Source organism: Thalassophryne amazonica, chromosome 3 (assembly GCF_902500255.1).
Source record: "Thalassophryne amazonica chromosome 3, fThaAma1.1, whole genome shotgun sequence".
Lineage (NCBI taxonomy): Eukaryota > Metazoa > Chordata > Actinopteri > Batrachoidiformes > Batrachoididae > Thalassophryne > Thalassophryne amazonica.
This window is the reverse complement of record NC_047105.1, coordinates 683-23,181: the sequence shown is the minus strand read 5'-3', so window position 1 is coordinate 23,181 and position 22,499 is coordinate 683. Positions and strand designations below refer to the sequence as shown.

At 44.2% G+C, this 22,499-nt stretch overlaps 1 protein-coding gene across 1 annotated transcript in view; it reads left to right on the top strand.

The window, feature by feature from the left end:
* Positions 1–20,695, top strand: part of pltp (phospholipid transfer protein) — a gene marked incomplete at its 3' end in the record, with an annotated part of 232,039 nt that extends 211,344 nt beyond the window's left edge. The window contains exon 10 of the mRNA XM_034167241.1: positions 20,531–20,695. Within this exon, the coding sequence (XP_034023132.1) occupies positions 20,531–20,695 (165 nt within the window). The remainder of the gene's footprint in view (positions 1–20,530) is intronic.
* Positions 20,696–22,499: the final 1,804 nt, after the last annotated feature.

Here is a 22,499-nt window from a genome sequence, read left to right as displayed (position 1 = left end):
ATTGCCACCGCTTTCGAACTACTACAGGGCACCAAAGTCTTTACAAAACTCGACCTCCGTAATGCATACCATTTAGTGCGGATGAGACAGGGAGATGAATGGAAAACGGCATTCAACACTCCCACTGGCCACTACAAGTATTTAGTCATGCCATTCGGTTTAATAATGCACCTGCCATTTTCCAAAACCTGGTAAATGACGTTCTACGGGAGTTTCTGAATACATTTGTATTTGTGTATCTGGACGATATTTGGATCTTTTCCGCCAATGAAGAAACACACACACAGCATGTGCGCATGGTTCTCGAGACGCTGTTGAGGAATCAGTTGTTTGTAAAAGCTGAAAAATGTGAATTCCATAAATCCTCAATCTCGTTTTTGGGGTTCGTAATTGCTCCCGGGAAAATCCAAATGGATCCTGGAAAAATAGCGGCGGTTAGTGATTGGGCAACCCCTAAAAGCCGTAAGGAAGTCCAAAAATTTTTAGGGTTTGTGAATTTTTACCGTAAATTCATTCGTAATTTCAGCACTATTGCTGCTCCTTTGCATAGAGTCATCTCATCCCTCTAGACCTTTCACTGGTCACCAGAGTGTGATGAGGCATTTCGGGTCCTTAAGAAGCGCTTCACTGCGGCCCCAGTTTTACTCCTCCCTGACCCCGCCCGACAGTTCGTGGTAGAGGTAGATGCCTCCAATGTTGGGGTCGGTGCCGTTCTGTCCCAAATTAATCCGGCGGATGGTAAATTACATCCTTGTGCATATTTGTCCAGGAAATTGTCTCCGGCCGAACGTAATTACCACATCGGTGACCGCGAACTGTTGGCAGTGAAAGTGGCCTTGGAGGAGTGGCGCCATTGGCTGGAAGGGGTACAAGTACCATTCTTAGTGTGGACCGATCATAAGAACCTTGAATACTTGTGTTCGGCCAAACGACTCAATTCACGCCAAGCCAGATGGTCAATCTTTTTCAGCCGCTTTAACTTCGCCCTGTCCCGGTTCAAAGAACGGCAAACCGGATGCTCTTTCTCGACGCAAAGACTCGTCAGAAGCACAGACAGTACCCAGTACAATCTTACCCGCAGCATGCTTCATCTCGGCAATTACCCGGGACATCGAGACTAGGGTGCGGTCTGCCACACATCACGTTCCCACACCTCCCGATTGTCCACCAGGGAAGATGTTCATGCCGAACTCGTTACAGGGGGAGGTTATTCGTTGGGGGCATGAAAGTCAATTTGCTTGCCATCCACGGATAAAGAACGCCACACGTATAATCCAAGAGCGGTTTTGGTGGCCTCGGCTGCTCTCTGACGTGAAGGATTACCTCAGGGCATGTCAGACATGTGCCATGTGTAAATCATCCACCCAACCACCTTCCGGTAAACTCCAGCCATTACCCATTCCGACACAACCATGGTCACACATTTCAGTGGATTTTGTTACAGGCGTACCGCCGTCTCGGGGTAACACAGTCATACTTACTGTTGTCAATCGACTTTCCAAGATGGCACATTTTGTGTCGCTTCCAAAGGTACCGTCTGCCAAAGAAACCGCCGAAGCATTATTAGGCCACGTTTTTAGATTGTACGGGTTCCCTCAACACATCGTTTCTGACCGAGGGCCACAGTTTATTTCTCAGTTTTGGAGGGAGTTTTGTTGGTTGCTGGGGGTCTCTTCCAGTCTCACTTCATCCACACCGTCAGTCAGAGAGACTCAATCAGGAGTTGGAAAAGGGTCTGCGGATCCTCGCCTCACAGCACCCAGGCTCCTGGTCCTCCCAGCTAGTTTGGATTGAACTTGCTCATAATTGTTTTCCCTCTACATCCACGGCTTTGAACCTCATCTTCCGCTGTCGACGGACCTGGGAGCAGGCCCGTCAGGCTTTGCTGCGAGCATCAGCGGCTTACAAGGTGGCAGCGGACAAGAAGAGGTCACAAGCCCCAGATTATTGCCCTGGACAATGGGTCTGGCTCTCGACACGCCACCTGCCCATCCGTGGTCTGCCGAGGAAGCTCGCTCCCAGGTTTGTTGATCCGTTTCCCATCGCGAAAGTCATAAACCCAGTTTCAGTCAGCCTTCAGTTGCCCAAGTCATTGAGGATTCACCCCACCTTCCACGTCAGCCAGGTGAAGCCTGTCCACAACAGTCCGTTGTTCCCTCCGGCCGTTCCCCTGCCAGCTGCCCGGTTTGTGGGCGGTGGGCCGGCCTTTTCGGTGCACCACCTCTTGGGGTCTCGGCGGCGTGGGAGGGGGGTGCAGTACCTGGTGGACTGGGAGGGTTATGGGCCAGAGGAGTGTTCGTGGGTCCCCTCCCGTTTCATCCTGGATCTGGACTTGATCAGGGACTTCCATGCTCAACATCCTAGTTCGCCTGGGCCGTCAGGTGCCGGCCATTAGGTGGGGGTCCTGTCATGCTCTGTGATTGTTCGGTTCTTCTGCCATGTTTTATGTCAGTATTATTTGGTGATCATGTCTTCCCTATTGGTGCTGGGTGGTGGGCGTGGCACTGTCTTCTGGATCCTTCTGCACAGGTGTTTCTGATCAGCTGCTCATTACCCAAGGTGTATACAAGTCTCACTGGTTGCACTGGTTATTCGCTCGATCGTTGCGCCTTGTGCCCTCGCTTCTGGCTCTGTTTAGTGTGTTTCCACGTAGTGTATCTGACCACCTGCCTGTATGTACCAACCACACTTTTGCCTGATGATTCTGCTTTGATAACTTGTTTTGGACTGCCTTTTTGTGTACCGAACCCCACTGAGTTTATCAGTAAATGCCAATCTCAACCAGAGCTATTGTGTCGAGTCCTGCATTTGTGTCCAACCATTCCTGTCTGACACTCCTGATACATTCAGCAGGAGATAATTTCTTGGACACAAATCAAATCAAATCAATTTTATTTATATAGCACCAAATCACAACAAACAGTTGCCCCAAGGCGCTTTATATTGCAAGGCAAAGCCATACAATAATTACGGAAAAACCCCAATGGTCAAAACGACCCCCTGTGAGCAAGCACTTGGCGACAGTGGGAAGGAAAATCTCCTGTGTGGAGGGGAGCAGAGATCAATCACTAATGATTAGATGCAGAGTGGTGCATACAGAGCAAAAAGAGAAAGAAACACACAGTGCATCATGGGAACCCCCCAGCAGTCTAAGTCTATAGCAGCATAACTAAGGGATGGTTCAGGGTCACCTGATCCAGCCCTAACTATAAGCTTTAGCAAAAAGGAAAGTTTTAAGCCTAATCTTAAAAGTAGAGAGGGTGTCTGTCTCCCTGATCCGAATTGGGAGCTGGTTCCAGAGGAGAGGAGCCTGAAAGCTGAAGGCTCTGCCTCCCATTCTACTCTTACAAACCCTAGGAACTACAAGTAAGCCTGCAGTATGAGAGCGAAGCGCTCTATTGGGGTGATATGGTACTATGAGGTCCCTAAGATAAGATGGGACCTGATTATTCAAAACCTTATAAGTAAGAAGAAGAATTTTAAATTCTATTCTAGAATTAACAGGAAGCCAATGAAGAGAAGCCAATATGGGTGAAATATGCTCTCTCCTTCTACTCCCTGTCAGTATTCTAGCTGCAACATTTTGAATTAACTGAAGGCTTTTCAGGGAACTTTTAGGACAACCTGATAATAATGAATTACAGTAGTCCAGCCTAGAGGAAATACATGCATGAATTAGTTTTTCAGCATCACTCTGAGACAAGACCCCTCTAATTTTAGAGATATTGCGCAAATGCAAAAAAGCAGTCCTACATATTTGTTTAATATCAATCAATCAATCAATCAATTTTTTTTTATATAGCGCCAAATCACAACAAACAGTTGCCCCAAGGCGCTTTATATTGTAAGGCAAGGCCATACAATAATTATGTAAAACCCCAACGGTCAAAACGACCCCCTGTGAGCAAGCACTTGGCTACAGTGGGAAGGAAAAACTCCCTTTTAACAGGAAGAAACCTCCAGCAGAACCAGGCTCAGGGAGGGGCAGTCTTCTGCTGGGACTGGTTGGGGCTGAGGGAGAGAACCAGGAAAAAGACATGCTGTGGAGGGGAGCAGAGATCGATCACTAATGATTAAATGCGCATTGAATGACATATCCTGATCAAAAATGACTCCGAGATTTCTCACAGTATTACTAGAGGTCAAGGTAATGCCATCCAGAGTAGGGATCTGGTTAGACACCATGTTTCTAAGATTTGTGGGGCCAAGTACAATAACTTCAGTTTTATCTGAGTTTAAAAGCAGGAAATGAGAGGTCATCCATGTCTTTATGTCTGTAAGACAATCCTGCAGTTTAGCTAATTGGTGTGTGTCCTCTGGCTTCATGGATAGATAAAGCTGGGTATCATCTGCGTAACAATGAAAATTTCAGCAATGCTGTCTAATAATACTAAGGGAAGCATGTATAAAGTGAATAAAATTGGTCCTAGCACAGAACCTTGTGGAACTCCATAATTAACCTTAGTCTGTGAAGAAGATTCCCCATTTACATGAACAAATTGTAATCTATTAGATAAATATGATTCAAACCACTGCAGCGCAGTGCCTTTAATACCTATAGCATGCTCTAATCTCTGTAATAAAATTTTATGGTCAACAGTATCAAAAGCAGCTCTAAGGTCTAACAGAACAGTACAGAGATGAGTCTACTGTCTGAGGCCATAAGATCATTTATAACCTTCACTAATGCTGTTTCTGTACTATGATGAATTCTAAACCCTGACTGAAACTCTTCAAATAGACCATTCCTCTGCAGATGATCAGTTAGCTGTTTTACAACTACCCTTTCAAGAATTTTTGAGAGAAAAGGAAGGTTGGAGATTGGCCTATAATTAGCTAAGATAGCTGGGTCAAGTGATGGCTTTTTAAGGGATCAGGGAGACAGACACCCTCTCTACTTTTAAGATTAGGCTTAAAACTTTCCTTTTTGCTAAAGCTTATAGTTAGGGCTGGATCAGGTGACCCTGAACCATCCCTTAGTTATGCTGCTATAGACGTAGACTGCTGGGGGGTTCCCATGATGCACTGTTTCTTTCTCTTTTTGCTCTGTATGCACCACTCTGCATTTAATCATTAGTGATCGATCTCTGCTCCCCTCCACAGCATGTCTTTTTCCTGGTTCTCTCCCTCAGCCCCAACCAGTCCCAGCAGAAGACTGCCCCTCCCTGAGCCTGGTTCTGCTGGAGGTTTCTTCCTGTTAAAAGGGAGTTTTTCCTTCCCACTGTAGCCAAGTGCTTGCTCACAGGGGGTCGTTTTGACCGTTGGGGTTTTACATAATTATTGTATGGCCTTGCCTTACAATATAAAGCGCCTTGGGGCAACTGTTTGTTGTGATTTGGCGCTATATAAAAAAAATTGATTGATTGATTGATTAATTACTGCCACCTTAAAAGCCTGTGGTACATAGCCAACTAATAAAGATAGATTGATCATATTTAAGACCGAAGCATTAATTAATGGTAGGGCTTCTTTGAGCAGTCTGGTAGGAATGGGGTCTAATAGACATGTTGATGGTTTGGAGGAAGTAACTAATGAAAATAACTCAGACAGAACAATCGGAGAGAAAGAGTCTAACCAAATACCGGCATCACTGAAAGCAGCCAAAGAGAACGATATGTCTTTGGGATGGTTATGAGTAACTTTTTCTCTAATAGTTAAAACTTTATTAGCAAAGAAAATCATGAAGTCATTACTAGTTAAAGTTAAAGGAATACTCGGCTCAATAGAGCTCTGACTCTTGGCTACAGTGCTGAAAAGAAACCTGGGGTTGTTCTTATTTTCTTCAATTAGTGATGAGTAGTAAGATGTCCTAGCTTTACGGAGGGCTTTTTTATAGAGCAACAGACTCTTTTTCCAGGCTACGTGAAGATCATCTAAATTAGTGAGATGCCATTTCCTCTCCAACTTACGGGTTATCTGCTTTAAGCTGCGAGTTTGTGAGTTATACCACGGAGTCAGGCACTTCTGATTTAAGGCTCTCTTTTTCAGAGGAGCTACAGCATCCAAAGTTGTCCTCAAAGAGGATATGAAACTATTGACGAGATAATCTATCTCACTCACAGAGTTTAGGTAGCTACTCTGCCCTGTGTTGGTATATGGCATTGGAGAACATAAAGAAGGAATCATATCCTTAAACGTAGTTACAGTGCTTTCTGAAAGACTTCTACTGTAATGAAACTTATTCCCCACTGCTGGGTAGTCCATCAGAATAAATGTAAATGTTATTAAGAAATGATCAGACAGAAGGGAATTTTCAGGGAATACTGTTAAGTCTTCAATTTCCATACCATAAGTCAGAACAAGATCTAAGGTATGATTAAAGTGGTGGGTGGACTCATTTACATTTTGAGCAAAGCCAATCGAGTCTAACAATAGATTAAATGCAGTGTTGAGGCTGTCATTCTCAGCATCTATGTGGATGTTAAAATCGCCCACTATAATTATCTTATCTGAGCTAAGCACTAAGTCAGACAAAAGGTCCGAAAATTCACAGAGAAACTCACAGTAAGGACCAGGTGGACGATAGATAACAACAAATAAAACTGGTTTTAGGGACTTCCAATTTGGATGGACAACACTAAGAGTCAATCTTTCAAATGAATTAAAGCTCTGTCTGGGTTTTTGATTAATTAATAAGCTGGAGTGGAAGATTGCTGCTAATCCTCCGCCTCGGCCCATGCTACGAGCGTTCTGACAGTTAGTGTGACTCGGGGGTATTGACTCATTTAAACTACCATATTCTTTATTATCAGGTTGTCCTAAAAGTTCCCTAAAAAGCCTTCAGTTAATTCAAAATGCTGCAGCTAGAGTACTGACGGGGACTAGCAGGAGAGAGCATATCTCACCCGTGTTGGCCTCTCTTCATTGGCTTCCTGTTAATTCTAGAATAGAATTTAAAATTCTTCTTCTTACTTATAAGGTTTTGAATAATCAGGTCCCATCTTATCTTAGGGACCTCGTAGTACCATATCACCCTAATAGAGCGCTTCGCTCTCAGACTGCAGGCTTACTTGTAGTTCCTAGGGTTTGTAAGAGTAGAATGGGAGGCAGAGCCTTCAGCTTTCAGGCTCCTCTCCTGTGGAACCAGCTCCCAATTCAGATCAGGGAGACAGACACCCTCTCTACTTTTAAGATTAGGCTTAAAACTTTCCTTTTCGCTAAGGCTTATAGTTAGGGCTGGATCGGGTGACCCTGGACTATCCCTTGGTTATGCTGCTTTAGACGTAGACTGTGGGGGGGTTCCCATGATGCACTGTTTCTTTCTCTTTTTGCTCTGTATGCATCACTCCGCATTTAATCATTAGTGATCGATCTCTGCCCCCCTCCACAGCATGTCTTTTTCCTGGTTCTTTCCCTCAGCCCCAACCAGTCTCAGCAGAAGACTGCCCCTCCCTGAGCCTGGTTCTGCTGGAGGTTTCTTCCTGTTAAGAGGGAGTTTTTCCTTCCCACTGTTGCCAAGTGCTTGCTCACAGGGGGTCGTTTTGACCGTTGGGGTTTTTCATAATTATTGTATGGCCTTGCCTTACAATATAAAGCGCCTTGGGGCAACTGTTTGTTGTGATTTGGCGCTATCTAAAAAAAAAGTTGATTGATTGATTGATATTCATCCTGCTGTAACCAGGTTTCTGTAAGGCAGAATAAATCAATATGTTGATCAATTATTATATCATTTACTAACAGGGACTTAGAAGAGAGAGATCTAATTAATAGACCACATTTAACTGTTTTAGTCTGTGGTGCAGTTGAAGGTGCTATTTTATTTTTTCTTTTTGAATTTTTATGCTTAAATAGATTTTTGCTGGTTATTGGTGGTCTGGGAGCAGGCACCGTCTCTACGGGGATGGGGTAATGAGGGGATGGCAGGGGGAGAGAAGCTGCAGAGAGGTGTGTAAGACTACAACTCTGCTTCCTGGTCCCAACCCTGGATAGTCACGGTTTGGAGGGTTTCATAAAATTGGCCAGATTTCTAGAAATGAGTGTTGCTCCATCCAAAGTGGGATGGATGCCGTCTCTCCTAACAAGACCAGGTTTTCCCCAGAAGCTTTGCCAATTATCTATGAAGCTCACCTCATTTTTTGGACACCACTCAGACAGCCAGCAATTCAGGGAGAACATGCGGCTAAACATGCGGTGGGGGGTGTCGCCGAGTGGGGAAAAACGGTTAGAAATGTGAACGGGTTGGCGGTGTACACGGAGCTTCTGTTTAGGACTACGCTTCCTCCTCACAGTCACCCAGTTGGCCTGCTTTCCTGGCTGCTCGGGATCTGCCGGAGGGGAACTAACGGCGGCTAAGCTACCTTGGTCCGCACCGACTACAGGGGCCTGGCTAGCTGTAGGATTTTCCAAGGTGCGGAGCCGAGTCTCCAATTCGCCCAGCCTGGCCTCCAAAGCTACGCATAAGCTACACTTATTACAAGTACCATTACTGCTAAAGGAGGCCGAGGAATAACTAAACATTTCACACCCAGAGCAGAGAAGTGCGGGAGAGACAGGAGAAGCCGCCATGCTAAACCGGCTAAGAGCTAGTAGCGGCGCTAAGCTAGCGGATTCCTAGAGGTGATTCAGCAGAGGGAGTGCTTTAGTTAAGGCACGTGAAGACTACACTGTGAAACAAATCGTTATCTAGGTAACTAGGTAAATTTAACTGCGCAGATTAAGCAGCTAACAGATACAGCAAAACACCGCTGTGCTCCGGAACAGGAAGTGATACAATACCGCAGTGAGAGCCAACCACCAGTAGAGGCAAGGCCAAAAGTACAAGGATGTAACTTCTTATCTGTAGGATCAGTTTGTGACAAAACGGCTCAGACACCAACGTTGGATGTGTCCACCTTGACCACGAACTGTCGGGCGGGGTCAGGGAGGAGCAGTACTGGGGCCGCTGTGAAATTCTTTAGGGCCCGAAATGCCTCATCACACTCCAGAGGGATGAGGTGAGATTATGCAGAGGAGCAGCCACAGAACTCAAATTTCGAATGAACCTACGGTAAAAGTTTGCATTGCCTAGGAATCTTTGAACTTCCATCCATCCATCCATCCATTTTCTTCCGCTTTATCCGCAGTCGGGTCGCAGGGGCAGCAGCTCAAGCAAAGCCGCCCAGACCTCCCAATCCACACACACCTCCCCCAGCTCTTCCGGGGGAACCCCACGGCGTTCCCAAGCCAGCTGAGAGATGTAGTCCCTCCAGCATGTCCTGGGTCTTCCCCGGGGCCTCCTCCCAATGTGATGTGCCCAGAACACCTCTCCAGCGAGGCGTCCAGGGGGCATCCGGAAAAGATGCCCGAGCCACCTCAACTGACTCCTTTCGACGTGGAGGAGCAGTGGCTCGACTCCGAGCTCCTCCCGAGTGACCAAGCTCCTCACCCTATCTCTAAGGGAGCGCCCAGCCACCCTGCGGAGGAAACTCATCTCGGCCGCTTGTACTCGCGATCTCGTTCTTTCGGTCATGAGCCAAATCTCATGACCATAGGTGAGGATCAGAACGTAGATTGATCGTTAAATCAAGAGCTTTGCCCCCCTACTCAGCTCTCTCTTCACTGTTAGCACTCCAATCCAATTCAATTCTTTGAACTTCCTTTCTTCTGTTTTTTTGGGGTTGCCCAATCACGTACTGCAGCTATCTTTGCCAGATCCAACTGGATTTTCCCTGGTACAATTATGAACCCCAAAAATGATTGAGTGAAATTCACATTTTTCCGCTTTAACAAATAAATGGTTGCTTAACAAGGTCTCAAGTACTAAATGCACATGCCACATGTGAGTTTCTTCATCTGGGGAAAAGATCAAAATGTCATCTAGGTACACAAACACAAACTGATTCAAAAACTCATGTGGAATGTCACTGACCAGGTTTTGAAATATGGCAGGTGCATTAGTGAAGCCGAAGGGCATGACTAGATAGTCATATTGGCCGGCTGGAGTATTGAATGCAGTCTTCTATTCATCTCCTTGTCTGATCCACATTAAATGGTATGCATTGCAGAGGTCAAGCTTAGTAAAGATTGTGGCACCCTCTAGTAGCTCAAAAGCGGTGGCCATCAGTGGCAGGGGATAACGATTCTTTACGGTGACGTCATTAAGTCAGTGATAGTCAATACAGGGATGGAGCGACTTGTCTTTTTTTTCCACAAAGAAAACCCCCGCCCCTGCAGGCAAGGACAGGGGATGAATCAAACCAGCCTCCAAAGACTCCTGGATGTAATCGTTCATTGCGATGCGTTCAGGGGCCATCAGACAGAATGGCTTCCTTCGATGAGGACTGGCACCTTGAAGTAACTCAATGGCACAGTCATACGCTCAATGTGGAACTTCTGCAAGATCGTGATAACACGGAGGTACCCCTGTTAGATCAGAATTAAGTGAACTGACAATTTTGGCGGATGTGAAAACACAGCACCCCACACAGGCGGGTCCCCACGAACTGATTTATCCTTTGGACCAATTTATGTTTGGACAGTGTTTCTCCAACCAGGGATGCCCCAAAATAGCCGAGTGACTCATTTTGTCAAATATGTGAAAGCGTATAATTTCTGAATGGGTTACTTCAATGATCAGCTGGACAGACTCATTGCGGTGAGTGATGTGAACAATGGCCATCCACGGCATGCATCACCAGAGGACATGAGATGCGGTATAATTTAAGGTCCAGGGACCTGGCAAGAGAGGATTGCATCAAATTAGCATCTGAGCCAGAATCAATGAACACCGACACGGAACACAAAGAATATTCAGAGATTAATTTAGCTGTGATCACATTTTGAGGAGTAACTGAAGAAATGGAATTCTGACTCACCCTTAGTGCCAATCTTGACTGTGTGGGGGCACCCCTGGACTGGCAGTGAGTGACCACATGCCCTGCCTGCCCACAGTAGAAGCACAGGCCCTGGTCCTTTCGGCGCTGCCGTTCCTCGATGGTCAGCTGGGTACGACCCAGATGCATGGGTTCCTCTGTGGAAGAATGAGGAGGGCAGGAGCTGGGGGGTGAAGCTGGAGGCATCCCCATGCGCTGGGCCGGGAGATGCGCGTCCCGTCGAGGCCAGTCCGCCAGCCGGTGGTCGGTGCAGATAGCGAGCGCGATGAGTTCATCCAAATTTTACAAAGATCAATAGCAATGAGCCGGTCTTGGATCTGAGCAAAGAAGTCCTGGAAAAACATGTCAAGGACCGCTCCCAGCTTCCACTCACTCTTCGCCGCCAGAATGCAATCCAAGAAATCTTGTGCTGTAAAAGGAGAGCGACTTACAGGTGGTTGTCCATTAATAAGTGTTGACACCGTGTCGATCAAGAACTTTGAGTTATGCTTCTTTTTGTTGATCAAATCAGAGTAATAGGCCCGCTTTGTAGCTATAATGCATGCTTATAGTCTAAGATAGCATCACGCCATGCAAGGTGGAATACTTCTAATTTTGAACAATGCCATTTCTGTTCTAGACCTCATAATTATTGTATGGCCTTGCCTTACAATATAAAGCGCCTTGGGGCAACTGTTTGTTGTGATTTGGCGCTATATAAAAAAATTGATTGATTGATTGATTGAGTACCCCATTGTAAACAGGGGACAAAGCGTGTCTGAGAACCCCTCCCTGGTTAAGGGAGGGGTTTCAACTGTTTCACATAGAATGCCTCCTTGACACCTCTCTCAAACCATTTCTTTTCTCTGGCTAAGATTTTAACTTCCTTGTCCTCAAACGTGTGGTTAGTGTCTTTAAGGTGGAGATGAACTGCAGACTGAGGTCCACTGGTGCCCTCTCTGCGGTGCTGGTATAGCTTTTTGTGTAAAGGTTGCTTAGTCTCACCTATGTAGTGTATACCGGCATCACTGAAAGCAGCCAAAGAGAATGATATGTCTTTGGGATGGTTATGAGTAATTTTTTCTCTAATAGTTAAAATTGTATTAGCAAAGAAAGTCATGAAGTCAATACTAGTTAAAGTTAAAGGAATACTCAGCTCAATAGAGCTCTGACTCTTTGTCAGCCTGCCAGTTATACCACGGAGTCAGCATCCAAAGTTGTCCTCAAAGAAGATATAAAACTATTGACAAGATAATCTATCTCACTCACAGAGTTTAGGTAGCTACTCTGCCCTGTGTTGGTATATGGCATTGGAGAACATAAAGAAGGAATCATATCCTTAAACCTAGTTACAGCGCTTTCTGAAAGACTTCTGCTGTAATGAAACTTATTCCCCACTGCTGGGTAGTCCATCAGAGTAAATGTAAATGTTATTAAGAAATGATCAGACACAAGGGGGTTTTCAGGGAATACTGTTAAGTCTTCAATTTCCATACCATAAGTCAGAACAAGATCTAAGGTATGATTAAAGTGGTGGGTGGACTCATTTACATTTTGAGCAAAGCCAGTCGAGTCTAACAATAGATTAAATGCAGTGTTGAGGCTGTCATTCTCAGCATCTGTGTGGATGTTAAAATCGCCCACTATAATTATCTTATCTGAGCTAAGCACTAAGTCAGACAAAAGGTCCGAAAATTCACAGAGAAACTCACAGTAACGACCAGGTGGACGATAGATAACAACAAATAAAACTGGATTTGGGACTTCCAATTTGGATGGACAAGACTAAGAGTCAAGCTTTCAAATGAATTAAAGCTCTGTCTGGGTTTTTGATTAATTAATAAGCTGGAGTGGAAGATTGCTGCTAATCATCTGCCTCGGCCCGTTCTACGAGCGTTATGGCAGTTAGTGTGACTCGGGGGTGTTGACTCATTTAAACTAACATATTCATCCTGCTGTAACCAGGTTTCTGTAAGGCAGAATAAATCAATATGTTGATCAATTATTATATCATTTACTAACAGGGACTTAGAAGAGAGAGACCTAATGTTTAATAGACCACTGCGCTGCGGTGGTTTGAATCATATTTGTCTAATAGATTACAATTTGTTCATGTAAATGGGGAATCTTCTTCACAGACTAAAGTTAATTATGGAGTTCCACAAGGTTCTGTGCTAGGACCAATTTTATTCACTTTATACATGCTTCCCTTAGGCAGTATTATTAGACGGTATTGCTTAAATTTTCATTGTTACGCAGATGATACCCAGCTTTATCTATCCATGAAGCCAGAGGACACACACCAATTAGCTAAACTGCAGGATTGTCTTACAGACATAAAGACATGGATGACCTCTAATTTCCTGCTTTTAAACTCAGATAAAACTGAAGTTATTGTACTTGGCCCCACAAATCTTAGAAAGCATGGTGTCTAACCAGATCCTTACTGTGGATGGCATTACCCTGACCTCTAGTAATACTGTGAGAAATCTTGGAGTCATTTTTGATCAGGATATGTCATTCAAAGCGCATATTAAACAAATATGTAGGACTGCTTTTTTGCATTTACGCAATATCTCTAAAATCAGAAAGGTCTTGTCTCAGAGTGATGCTGAAAAACTAATTCATGCATTTATTTCCTCTAGGCTGGACTATTGTAATTCATTATTATCAGGTTGTCCTAAAAGTTCCCTAAAAAGCCTTCAGTTAATTCAAAATGCTGCAGCTAGAGTACTGACGGGGACTAGAAGGAGAGAGCATATCTCACCCATATTGGCCTCTCTTCAATGGCTTCCTGTTAATTCTAGAATAGAATTTAAAATTCTTCTTCTTACTTATAAGGTTTTGAATAATCAGGTCCCATCTTATCTTAGGGACCTCGTAGTACCATATCACCCCAATAGAGCGCTTCGCTCTCAGACTGCAGGCTTACTTGTAGTTCCTAGGGTTTGTAAGAGTAGAATGGGAGGCAGAGCCTTCAGCTTTCAGGCTCCTCTCCTGTGGAACCAGCTCCCAATTCAGATCAGGGAGACAGATACCCTCTCTACTTTTAAGATTAGGCTTAAAACTTTCCTTTTCGCTAAGGCTTATAGTTAGGGCTGGATCAGGTGACCCTGAACCATCCCTTGGTTATGTTGCTTTAGACGTAGACTGTGGGGGGGTTCCCATGATGCACTGTTTCTTTCTCTTTTTGCTCCGTATGCATCACTCTGCATTTAATCATTAGTGATCGATCTCTGCCCCCCTTCTCGGCATGTCTTTTTCCTGGTTCTTTCCCTCAGCCCCAACCAGTCTCAGCAGAAGACTGCCCCTCCCTGAGCCTGGTTCTGCTGGAGGTTTCTTCCTGTTAAAAGGGAGTTTTTCCTTCCCACTGTGGCCAAGTGCTTGCTCATAGGGGGTCGTTTTGACCGTTGGGGTTTTTCATAATTATTGTATGGCCTTGCCTTACAATATGGAGCGCCTTGGGGCAACTGTTTGTTGTGATTTGGCGCTATATAAGAAAAAAGTTAATTGATTGATTGAGTTATTTTCATTAGTTACTTCATCCAAACCATCAACATGTTTATTAGACCCCATTCCTACCAGGCTGCTCAAGGAAGCCCTACCATTATTTAATGCTTCGATCTTAAATATGATCAATCTATCTTTGTTAGTTGGCTATGTACCACAGGCTTTTAAGGTGGCAGTAATTAAACCATTACTTAAAAAGCCATCACTTGACCCAGCTATCTTAGCTAATTATAGGCCAATCTCCAACCTTCCCTTTCTCTCAAAAATTCTTGAAAGGGTAGTTGTAAAACAGCTAACTGATCATCTGCAGAGGAATGGTCTACTTGAAGAGTTTCAGTCAGGTTTTAGAATTCATCATAGTACAGAAACAGCATTAGTGAAGGTTACAAATGATCTTCTTATGGCCTCGGACAGTGGACTCATCTCTGTGCTTGTTCTGTTAGACCTCAGTGCTGCTTTTGATACTGTTGATCATAAAATTTTATTACAGAGATTAGAGCATGCCATAGGTATTAAAGGCACTGCGCTGCGGTGGTTTGAATCATATTTGTCTAATAGATTACAATTTGTTCATGTAAATGGGGAATCTTCTTCACAGACTAAAGTTAATTATGGAGTTCCACAAGGTTCTGTGCTAGGACCAATTTTATTCACTTTATATATGCTTCCCTTAGGCAGTATTATTAGACGGTATTGCTTAAATTTTCATTGTTACGCAGATGATACCCAGCTTTATCTATCCATGAAGCCAGAGGACACACACCAATTAGCTAAACTGCAGGATTGTCTTACAGACATAAAGACATGGATGACCTCTAATTTCCTGCTTTTAAACTCAGATAAAACTGAAGTTATTGTACTTGGCCCCACAAATCTTAGAAACATGGTGTCTAACCAGATCCTTACTCTGGATGGCATTACCCTGACCTCTAGTAATACTGTGAGAAATCTTGGAGTCATTTTTGATCAGGATATGTCATTCAAAGCGCATATTAAACAAATATGTAGGACTGCTTTTTTGCATTTACGCAATATCTCTAAAATCAGAAAGGTCTTGTCTCACAGTGATGCTGAAAAACTAATTCATGCATTTATTTCCTCTAGGCTGGACTATTGTAATTCATTATTATCAGGTTGTCCTAAAAGTTCCCTAAAAAGCCTTCAGTTAATTCAAAATGCTGCAGCTAGAGTGCTGACGGGGACTAGAAGGAGAGAGCATATCTCACCCATATTGGCCTCTCTTCATTGGCTTCCTGTTAATTCTAGAATAGAATTTAAAATTCTTCTTCTTACTTATAAGGTTTTGAATAATCAGGTCCCATCTTATCTTAGGGACCTCGTAGTACCATATCACCCCAATAGAGCGCTTCGCTCTCAGACTGCAGGCTTACTTGTAGTTCCTAGGGTTTGTAAGAGTAGAATGGGAGGCAGAGCCTTCAGCTTTCAGGCTCCTCTCCTGTGGAACCAGCTCCCAATTCAGATCAGGGAGACAGACACCCTCTCTACTTTTAAGATTAGGCTTAAAACTTTCCTTTTTGCTAAAGCTTATAGTTAGGGCTGGATCAGGTGACCCTGAACCATCCCTTAGTTATGCTGCTATAGACGTAGACTGCTGGGGGGTTCCCATGATGCACTGTTTCTTTCTCTTTTTGCTCTGTATGCACCACTCTGCATTTAATCATTAGTGATCGATCTCTGCTCCCCTCCACAGCATATCTTTTTCCTGGTTCTCTCCCTCAGCCCCAACCAGTCCCAGCAGAAGACTGCCCCTCCCTGAGCCTGGTTCTGCTGGAGGTTTCTTCCTGTTAAAAGGGAGTTTTTCCTTCCCACTGTAGCCAAGTGCTTACTCACAGGGGGTCGTTTTGACCGTTGGGGTTTTACATCATTATTGTATGGCCTTGCCTTACAATATAAAGCGCCTTGGGGCAACTGTTTGTTGTGATTTGGCGCTATATAAAAAAAAAATTGATTGATTGATTGATTACCCTGACCTCTAGTAATACTGTGAGAAATCTTGGAGTCATTTTTGATCAGGATATGTCATTCAAAGCGCATATTAAACAAATATGTAGGACTGCTTTTTTGCATTTACGCAATATCTCTAAAATCAGAAAGGTGTTGTCTCAGAGCGATGCTGAAAAACTAATTCATGCATTTATTTCCTCTAGGCTGGACTATTGTAATTCATTATTATCAGGTTGTCCTAAAAGTTCCCTAAAAAGCCTTCAGTTAATTCAAAATGCTGCAGCTAGAGTACTGACGGGGACTAGAAGGAGAGAGCATATCTCACCCATATTGGCCTCTCTTCATTGGCTTCCTGTTAATTCTAGAGTAGAATTTAAAATTCTTCTTCTTACTTATAAGGTTATGAATAATCAGGTCCCATCTTATCTTAGGGACCTCGTAGTACCATATCACCCCAATAGAGCGCTTCGCTCTCAGACTGCAGGCTTACTTGTAGTTCCTAGGGTTTGTAAGAGTAGAATGGGAGGCAGAGCCTTCAGCTTTCAGGCTCCTCTCCTGTGGAACCAGCTCCCAATTCAATCAATCAATCAATCAATTTTTTTATATAGCGCCAAATCACAACAAACAGCTGCCCCAAGGCGCTTTATATTGTAAGGCAAGGCCATACAATAATTATGTAAAACCCCAACGGTCAAAATGTTCAATTCAGATCAGGGAGACAGACACCCTCTCTACTTTTAAGATTAGGCTTAAAACTTTCCTTTTTGCTAAAGCTTATAGTTAGGGCTGGATCAGGGGACCCTGAACCATCCCTTAGTTATGCTGCTATAGACGTAGACTGCTGGGGGGTTCCCATGATGCACTGTTTCTTTCTCTTTTTGCTCTGTATGCACCACTGTGCATCTAATCATTAGTGATTGATCTCTGCTCTCTTCCACAGCATGTCTTTTTCCTGGTTCTCTCCCTCAGCCCCAACCAGTCCCAGCAGAAGACTGCCCCTCCCTGAGCCTGGTTCTGCTGGAGGTTTCTTCCTGTTAAAAGGGAGTTTTTCCTTCCCACTGTAGCTAAGTGCTTGCTCACAGGGGGTCGTTTTGACCGTTGGGGTTTTACATAATTATTGTATGGCCTTGCCTTACAATATAAAGCGCCTTGGGGCAACTGTTTGTTGTGATTTGGCGCTATATAAAAAAAATTGATTGATTGATTGATTGATTGATTGATTGATTGATTGATTGAGAGCCAACCACCAGATGAATGGTGGTGCAACATGATGAATACATATCATTATGGGCAGAGCAGAGAATCAGATGCTCAAACGAGTTATATCTGTGACCCCAACAACAAACCCAAGTAACCCAATCATATCTAAGAGGTGATCCATAATTAGATCATTATTCAACAAGGATTTTGAGGACAGTGATCTTATGTTAATGAGACCCAGGCTAAGGACCTCAGTGGGGTTGACAGTTGGACTGTCTGGATGTAGGGGTGGTTCCACAGTATATATATATGATGCCTGGAAGTAGGTTTACATTCCACGTGGGTTGTAGGTAGCAGACACAAAATATTTGATATTGCTGGAATAGCCAATGGGCCATACTCAGTTTAAATGTTATCCAATGTAGTAATGGGCATTAAGTTTGCAAAGCATATCACTGTCATGGAGGGCAGGTCCCAAGCACCTGAAGTGGCAGGACTCGCAATGCAGACTCCCAGACTAGGCTTAGGTGTAAAAGAAATCATGGTCTTCATTCCAGGCTCAGGTATAGTACACAGGTGATCAGTCATCGGAGCAGAGGTACCATCAGGATCACGCAAAAATGCAGTCATGGACGAACAGGGTTCAGAGGCATGTGCAAACACAGACATCAGGGAAACAGCAGAAGGCAGGGTCGATGAAAACACAACAGGATTCGGTAACACGGCTAAGCAAAAACAGGACTGAATATGAGAGCTGGAATGTATACAAAAGACAATAGCTGACAGAGGTGTGGTGGCTGAGAGAAGTTTAGACAGGAGTTAACAAGGTGAACTTGAGGTGAATGATCCAGAAGGGGGGGGGCGTGGTTGGAGGACAAAGATTGTGCACTGTGCAAGATAGTGAGGGAGGACAACACAAGGTGGAGTAATGAAAAGACAATGACACGTGAACAGGTGCCAAGAGAGTGAGTGAATGAATACACTAAGCAGACAGAATCAAAGTGAGAGACAAAGACACAATGACAGGTGCAGGGGTGTGGAGTGAACAAAAACAAATGGGATGAAGGACAAACTGGGAACAGAGCTAAAGCAGAAACCGAGGGCAGAATATTATACAACTATGAACAGGGCCTGAACAGAGCAAGAATATGAGAAATGAAAGTGAACCATAACATAAATAGTACAGAAGAAAACTGTGGCTAAACAAACAGTAAGTTAAACAGAGACTACTTGATGACAGAACACAAAACCCGATTCAAAAGCATAAGAGACAATATCACAAATGAGGAGAACAAAATAAACAAGTAATAAACTAATGATAAAGAATGAAAACACAAACCAGCTGAACAAAACTAGAATGGAACTGAGCAATGGCTAAAATATGAAAAGTAACAAAGAAACAAAGTGGCAAAGCAAAATAGAACAGAGAATAAACACATGATGAAAATTCCTGTAAATTCCTAATGTTACCCTCCCTGTAGAGCTCTATCTATGTTCGTAGACAAGATGGTGGTGCTTTCCCCAATAGGGTGAAGGCCGTCCGGCATCAGCAAGCCATGGTGACCCCAGATCGAAGGCCAGTTATCAATAAAACTAAAGCCTTGCTTTGTACAGAATTGCACCAACCACCTATTTAATGATGTCACCCTGCTAAATGCTGCATCATTACCCTGGGAGGGGAGGGGACCAGAGACTATTAATTAATGCTGACACATCTTTCTGGCAATGTCTCAAGTCCTCTCTATGTTCATTTTTGTGACCTTGCAGTGTTTCATTCTGACATCATTGGTGCCGACGTGAATTACAGTGTGACTGCATCTCATTTCATGTTCCTTTGTCTGTCTTCGCTTCTGCAGTGTCAGCACCCTAAGATGGGTGGCAGTGTCGGGAGCTCTGGCTCCAGGAATACATTTAACATCAGCCGGCGTCTGTAACCTGACTTTGCGGGTGATAGAATCCTCTATCACTACAGCTCGGTGTTTCGACCTGGAGATATGAGTGGAAGTCACACGTGGGCTCAAAGAACTAACAACAGGCATATCCAAGGGAGAAAACCAGTTCGCGTGGCGAGAGTGATCGGGGTACTGCAACTGCACATCAAGCCCTATGTGACTTCCTCTGCATGACCACAGTCTGAATGCCGGTCATCCACAGCTGGCGTTTCTAGGCTGATGCTAATGGGGATGCTAGCTGGCCCAGCACTAAGCTCGTCAGCTCACTTACAGACATGGCTCTCTAAAAGAGCCACCCTGTCTGCCAGCATCATGCAGGATTAATGTAAAGTTTAAAGCCGTGTACTTTGTGCACAAGAAAATTCAAGAGTGCAGCCAAACTAGTGCAAGCTAACTGCTAACAAAAATGCTAATCTAACCAGTAACAGTAATAAAAGAAATGATTAAAAAAAATACTAAGAAATGCTACCTGTGCCCTGAAAAAGCTTTGTAACACAAAAAGGATCTCAAAATGACATGCAGTGCTTCAGAAAGGTCTCGTCAGTCTTCACCCTTCGCAGCTGCACTAAAACAAAGTTTGAAGGTGGTGATCAACCTCAGGCATCTGGAAAGGGTAAGGTGGTTAAACGTTTTCAGAAGTGTCCATCAGCCAGTGCATCAACCACGGCGGCTTAGTGGTTAGCACTGGTGCCTCACAGCAAGAAGGTTGTGGGATCACTTCCCACCCTTTCTGTGTGGCGTTTGCATGTTCTCCCCGTGTCTGTGTGGGTTTCCTCCAGGTACTCCAGTTTACTCCCACAATTAAAAAAAGAAAATGCTTATTTAGGGTCTGCTCCTTTCCCTGCCCCTGAGCAAGGCAGTGTCTCTACATTTGGAGTTGGTCCCCGAGCGCTGGACTGTGGCTGCCCACTGCCCCTAGTTTTTGGACTGTCTCACTGTAATTAGGATGGTTAAATGCAGAGGACACATTTTGTTGTATGTATGTATTTGTACAATGACAATAAAAGGCCCAGTGTATTCTATTACTGTTCTAAAGCTAGTCGTCACCTTCTCTTCATTAATGTCATTGATCCTGTGATCATTCTTTCTGCTACTTGCTGTGCATTTTGGCAGAACCCGGCACTTGTTGATGCACCAGTTGCTCTGCGGCTTGCCGTCACAGCACCTCCAAAATCCACCATCAAAACCTCTGGAGCAACTGTTGCTGTGATGGCCATTGTTAAGGTGATGGTGTTGCCTCCTGGCAAGCGCCCGGTCCAGCTCACCAGCATGACAATGGTATGTATATATACGCACACACACAAATAATTTTCTATACCCATGTACTCCAATCACTTGTCACAGGGGGACTTGAGCCTATCCCAGCAGTCATCGGGTGCAAGTCAGGCTGCACCCTGGACAGGACGCCAGTCTGTCACAGGGCTACATACAGACAAACACAGTCACACATGTATGCACACTTATGGTCAATTTATAATCACCAAATCACCGACCCTGCAAGTCTTTGGAAGTGGGAGGAAGCTAGAGCACCCACACAAGCATGTGGAGAACATGCAAACTCCACACAGAAAGACCCCAGGTGCGAAGTTAAGAGTTTTTTTCAATTTTGTTTTGCAATTTATTTTCATTTAGAAAGTGCCAAATCACAACAGAGTTGCCTCAAGGCACTTCACACAAGTAAGGTCTAACCTTACTAACCCCCAGAGCAACAGTGGTAAGGAAAAACTCCCTCTGAGGAAGAAACCTCAAGCAGACCAGACTCAAAGGAGTGACCCTCTGCTTGGGCCATGATACAGACATGAATTACAGAACAATTCACAGAACAAATATACAGGAAATGCTGTTGGTGCACAGGACAGGAGGGTCTCCAGCACAAATACCACACCCATCTCTGGATGGAGCTGCACCTTAAACAGAGAAAAAAAATAGAATCAAGCATCAGAAAAACAAGACATACAGTATAATTTGTCAGCATTAAACAACAAGAAAAACAGAAGAAATACTAAGGTGATCGCCGGCCACTAGCCCTAAACTTCACTAAAAGACCCAGAATTTAGGTAAAGCTGAGGCCGTGGCATGCTGCGTTTACTAATAAAATGAATTAAAAGAGTGAAAAGCATAGCAACATACTATGCTAGCCATCGCGTCTTACAACCCCAATTCCAATGAAGTTGGGATGTTGTGAAAAATGTAAATAAAAACAGAATACATTGATTTGCAAATCCTCTTCAACCTATATTCAATTGAATACACCACAAAGACAAGATATTTAATGTTCAAACTGATAAACTTTGTTTTTGTGCAAATATTTGCTCATTTTGAAATGGATGCCTACAACAGGTTTCAAAAAGCTGGGACAGTGGTATGTTTCCCACTGTGTTACATCACCTTTCCTTCTAACAACACTCAATAAGCGTTTGGGAACTGAGGACACTAATTGTTGAAGCTTTGTAGGTGGAATTCTTTCCCATTCTTGCTTGATGTATGACTTTAGTTGTTCAACAGTCTTTGTTGTCGTATCTATAATGTGCCATACATTTTCAATGGGTTTGGACTGCAGGCAGGCCAGTCTAGTACCCACCTCTTTTACTACGAAGCCACGCTGTTGTAACACGTGCAGAATGTGGCTTGGCATTGTCTTGTTGAAATAAGCAGGGACATCCCTGAAAAAGCCGTTGCTTGGATGGCAGCATGTGTTCCTCCAAAACCTGGATGTACCTTTCAGCATTGATGGTGCCATTACAGATGTGTAAGTTGTCCATGCCATGGGCACTAACACACCCCATACCATCACAGATGTGTAAGTTGTCCATGTCATGGGCACTAACACACCCCCATACCATCACAGATGTGTAAGTTGTCCATGCCATGGGCACTAACACACCCCCATACCATTACAATTCTACAGCTAGCCAGGCCCCTGTAGTTGGTGCGGACCAAGGTAGCTTAGCCGCCGTTAGTTTCCCCCTGGCAGATCCCGAGCAGCCGGGAAAGCAGGCTGACTGGGTGACTGTGAGGAGGAAGCGTAGCCCTAAACAGAAGCCCCGTGTACACCGCCAACCTGTTCACATTTCTAACCGTT